This window comes from Eimeria necatrix, genomic scaffold (assembly GCF_000499385.1).
Source record: "Eimeria necatrix Houghton genomic scaffold, Enh_scaff1817, whole genome shotgun sequence".
Classification (NCBI taxonomy): Eukaryota; Apicomplexa; class Conoidasida; order Eucoccidiorida; family Eimeriidae; genus Eimeria; species Eimeria necatrix.
The window spans coordinates 1-4769 of NW_013652476.1; the positions used below are offsets into that span (position 1 = coordinate 1).

The 4769-nt window shown below is 55.5% G+C and overlaps 2 protein-coding genes across 2 annotated transcripts; one reads left to right on the forward strand and one right to left on the reverse strand.

The window, feature by feature from the left end:
* Positions 1 to 128: 128 nt before the first annotated feature.
* On the forward strand, positions 129 to 1670 carry ENH_00023100 (5-aminolevulinic acid synthase, putative; the record flags this gene model as incomplete). The annotated part of the gene is made up of 3 exons (XM_013579663.1): positions 129 to 212; positions 435 to 760; positions 981 to 1670. Coding segments are annotated over 3 exons (1100 nt in total), but the record flags the coding sequence as incomplete, so codon positions are not given.
* Positions 1671 to 2903: 1233 nt separating this feature from the next.
* On the reverse strand, positions 2904 to 3796 carry ENH_00023110 (hypothetical protein; the record flags this gene model as incomplete). The annotated part of the gene is made up of 2 exons (XM_013579664.1): positions 2904 to 3124; positions 3250 to 3796. The coding sequence occupies 2 exons, from the start codon at positions 3794 to 3796 to the stop codon at positions 2904 to 2906; spliced, it is 768 nt and encodes a 255-aa protein (XP_013435118.1).
* Positions 3797 to 4769: the final 973 nt, after the last annotated feature.

Below are 4769 nucleotides of genomic sequence, written 5' to 3' on the forward strand. Positions count from 1 at the left end.
TTGGGTGGGGGGAGGGAGAGGGGGAGCGGGCTTGCTGCTGCTGCGGGGGTGGGGGTGTAAACCCTAAACCCTAAACCCTAAACCCTAAACCCTAGATTGGGGGGTAGGGGGGAGGGCTTTGCGTGCAGGCACGCTGGCGAAGGCCGTGGGCGTTTTCGGGGGGTATGTGGCGGGAAACAAAAACCTGATTGACTGCATCAGGTCCTACGCAGGTCAGCAGCCCAAACCCTAAACCCTAAACCCTAAACCCTAATTTAGGGTTTGGGCGTGCTTCATCGTTAATTCGTGGCTTGCTTATTTGCTGCTTAGGAAGCTTCATCTTCACCTCCTCGCTGCCCCCAGCCGTCACTGCTGCAGCAACAGAGTCCATCAGATACCTCAAAAAGTCCAAGTGAGGGTTTAGGGTTTAGGGTTTAGGGTTTAGGGTTTAGCAGCAAGCGGCTCCTTGCTGCAACAGCGCAGGCCTCTCCTTGCTGCAGCCCCGCTGCAGCAAGGAGACACCTCGGCAAGCGCCTCTCACCACCAGCAGCACCAGCAGCAGCAGCACCAGCAGCAGCAGCAGCAGCAGCAGCAGCAGCGTGTGTCTCCTTGCTGCAGCACGGAGCGCTACCTGCAGCAAGTGCGGGCCTGCCAGCTGAAGGCGCTGCTGCTGCTGCACAACCTCCCGCTGCTGTTTAATGCTTCTCACATTTTGCCGCTTTTTGTCGGAGACCCCGTCAAGTGCAAACAAGCCACTGACATGCTGCTGCACGAACACAAGGTCTGCTGCTGCTGCTGCTGCTGCTGCTGTTGCTGCTGCTGCTGCTGCTGCTGTGCTGCTGCTGTTGCTGCTGCTGCTGCTGTGCTGCTGTTGCTGCTGCTGTTGCTGCTGTTGCTGCTGCTGTGCTGCTGCTGCTCTCGCTGCTGCTGCGCTGCTGCTGCTCTCGCTGCTGCGCGACCAGCTGCTGCTGCTGCTGCTGCTGCTGCTGCTGCTGCTGCAGGTGTACATCCAGCCAATAAACTTCCCGACAGTGCCGCGGGGTTCTGAGCGGCTGCGGCTGACTCCAAGTCCCCACCACAGCGAAGAAGATTTGCTGCAGCTAGTTGCTGCTCTTGCTGCAGTTTGGAGACAGCTGCAGCTGCCCACGGCCACGGACTGCCTCAAGCGGGGGCTGTCTCTGAACCGCAGCGGCAGGCAGCAGCAGCAGCTCCTCGACCTGCTGCAGCAGCAAATGCTCTTCCTCCAGAAGCAGGCAGCAGCAGGCAGCAGCAGCAGCAGCAGCAGCAGCAGCAGCAAGAGGGAGCCCTGTCCCTTCGGCGTCGCCGCGGCGGACCAGTGGAACGCGCAGTGCAGCAGCAGCAGCAGCAGCAGCAGCAGCAGCAGCAGCAGCAGCGGCGACTGGCAGGAGGCGCTGGACCAGGAGAGGGCGCAGCAGCTGCTGCAGCAGCAGGAGGCGCTGCAGCGGGACCTGCTGCAGCGGGACTTGCTGCAGCGGGACTTCCTGCAGCAGCAGCTGCTGCAGCAGGAGAAGCTGCTGCAGCAGCAGCTGCTCTGCTCCCAGTTCTTCTTCACAGACATCTCCATTGGGCCCAATTCCATCAGCAGCAGCAACGACGCAGCAGCAGCAGCAGCTGCTGCTGCTGCTGCTGCTGCAACCGCAGCAGCAGCACAGAGAAGAAGCACCCCCTGAGGAAGCACTGCTCCCCTTGTGATCACGAAGCAGCAGCAACGCCCCTGACAGCAGCTGCAACAGCAGCAGCAGCAGCAGCAGCAGCAGCAGCAGCAGCAGCAGCAGCAGCAGGGGACATGAAGGGTCTTTGTAGCTTTTTATTATTTCTTTTTATTTCAGCCCCTTGTGTTCTCGTGTGTCTCCTTTTGTGTTTGTTTGAATTTCACGTTTTTAATTTTGCTGCTGCAGCTGTTGCAGCTGCAGCGGCTGCAGCAGCAGCAGCTGCAGCAGCAACAGCTGCTGCTGCTGCTGCTGCTGCAGATGCAGCAGTAAGAGATAGATGCAGCCCATGCTGCTGAGAAACGCTCAGGCGTGTGGACTCCCCAACGACTTGCGGGTTTAAAGTTTGGGGTTTAGGGTTTAGGGTTTAGGGTTTAGGGTTTAGGGTTTAGGGTTTAGGGTCTGGGGTTTAGCGCCTAGGGTTTAGGCTTTGTGGGGGGAAGTGGAACCATCTAATGGGGCGACCAGCAGCACCTTTACTGAGTTTGGTAAACCGCTAGGGTTTAGGGTTTAGGGTTTAGGGTTTAGGGTTTAGGGTTTAGGGTTTTGAACTGAGCGGTCTGGAGAGCCCGGTGGACAGCTAGCTGCTGAGTCATTGAACTCTGCATTAAATTAATTAAATGAAGAGAAGAAATAAAATTAAAAGTCAACTAAAGCTTCAACTGTTTAACAATTGCTGCTGCTGCTGCTGCTGCTGCTGCTGCTGCTGCTGCTGCTGCTGCGGTCCAGGGAGCGTAGAGCAGCAGCAGACCGCTGCCGCTGCTGCACCGCCAGCTGGGCTGCTGCTGCTGCTGCTGCTGGGGCTTTGTGTAAAATGGTTTAATTAAAAAAATAAAAAGAAAAGAAACAAAAAAAGAAAAGAAGTTTATTAAAAGTGGCAGTGGGCGTTTGTGGAGGTTTCCGCTGCCGCGCAGCTGCGGTGTATGTACAGTGTGTGGCTCGTTTGCGGCGGTTTTGGCGCCAAAAAAGGCCCCAAAAGGCCCCAAAAGGTCTATTTGAGTTGCAAAATTCGAATATTTTATTTATAAGTTCCAAAAAGAGCTCCAAGTTGTTCTTTTCCCGCTTTCCGGGCGTTTCCGGAGTCCGCCGGTCGCCGCACACGCCATTTCCGGGTTTTCTTTCCCCGCCGCCTCCGGGCCAGTTTTTCGGGTCTTAAACCCTTTTAATTAAAGGTTAATCAGTTTTTCAGGAAAACTAAAGGAGGCCTCGAACTTCCTCTATCTTTCCTGCTGCTGCTGCTGCTGCTGCTGCTGCTGCTGCTGCTCGCGGCGCGCCCGGTGTACGTACACCCCGGCACTCGCTGCTGCTGCTGCTGCTGCTCATTCTTCCTTTTCTTCTTGCAGCTTCTGCTGCTGCAGCAGCAATGCCGGAGTCGCCGCAGCAGCGGACTCCCTCGCGCCTCTCCAGCGGTGAGCTCCAAACCCTAAACCCTAAACCCTAAACCCTAAACCCTAGCTCGCCAGCGAGACCTAGCCCCGCGCCTGCGCAGCGCTCGCTGCTGCTCATTCTGCTGCTGCTGCTGCTGCTGCTGCTGCTCAAGGTGGAGACCCCAACGGCGCTGAGGCGCCGCGTGCTGCAGCTGCTGCTGACGCAGCAGCAGCAGCAGCAGCAGCAGCAGCAGAGGCTGGCGACTCCCAGGAGGCCCCCAGCAGCGCTGCTGCTGCAGATGGAGCTGACGGGGAGTCATCTGCTGCTGCTTTTGCTGCAGCAGCAAAAGCAGAGAGCGCAGCGGAAGCAGCGACGGCAGCAGCAGCAGCAGCAGAAGCAGCAGCAGCAGCAGCCGGAGCGTCCGCAGCAGCAGCAGCAGCAGACGCATCTTCTTCCGTTGCTGCTGCAGCAGGTCTGAAGGAGACTCGCTTTGCTGCAGGGGCGCCCCCAGGCCGCCAGCAGCAGCAGCAGCAGCAGCAGCAGCAGCGGAGCAGCCTGTCGCGCGACAAAGCAGCAGCAGCAGCAGCAGCAGCAGCAGCAGCACCTGCAGCAGCAGCAGCAGCAGCAGCAGCAGCAGCACCAAAGGGACAGGGCCTGTGGCACCAAGTGCTGAAGGAAGCAAGAGACAAAAGCCAACAAACAGCAGCAGGCTGCATCATTGTCTTGGGTCTGCTGCTGCTGTCTCCTTTTGTTTCTTTTTTATTTTTATTTCTTTTGTTTTTAATTCTTTTTATTTTTAATTCTTTTTAATTAATTCTTTTAATTCTTTTTAATTAATTCTTTTAATTCTTTTCAATTAATTCTTTTAATTCTCATTTAATTCTTTTTTGAGTCTTTTTAGTTCTTTTTAAAATCTTTTAAAAAGAACTAAAGGATTCTTTTTTGAAGATTTTTGAAGTATTTTTAATTTCTCTTTTGTCTCCTTTTTGTCTCTTTTTTGTTTCTTTTTTTTAAATCTTTTTATCTTTTTTAAAATATCTTTTTGTCCCTTTTAAAATCTTTTTATCTTTTTTATTTTTGTCTTTTTTTTGTCTCTTTTTCTTTATTTGCCATTGCTGCTGCTGCTGCAGTGCTGCTGCTGCTGCTGCTACAGTGCCGCTGCTGCTGCTCCAGTGTTGCTGCCGCTGCTGCTGTACTATTGCTGCTGCTGCAACGTCACGCCTGCGGCTGCTGCTGCTGCTGCAGCGTTGCTGCTGCTGCTGCTGCTGCTGCTGCAGCATTGCTGCTGCTGCTGCAGCGTTGCTGCTGCTGCTGCTGCTGCTGCTGCAGCATTGCTGCTGCTGCTGCTGCATTGCTGCTGCTGCTGCTGCTGCTGCTGCTGCTGCTTTAGGGTGCGAGGACGTGGGGAAGACGACGCTGCTGCAGCAGCTGCAGCAAACGGGGGCGGTGTCTCCGTTGGCAGCAGCAGAACTGCACGAAGACACGGGAGGTGTCTCCTCTTTGGATTATGCCTATCTCCAAATAAAGTGTCTCTTCACAGACCAAGACGACGCAGCAGAAGCCACGGGAGCAGCCCACGTCTACGTGCTGCAGCACCCCGACGCCTGGTCTGCTGCTGCTGCTGCTGCTGCTGCTGCTGCTGCTGCTGCTGCTGCTGCTGCTGCTGCTGCTGCTGCTGCTGCTGCTGCTGCT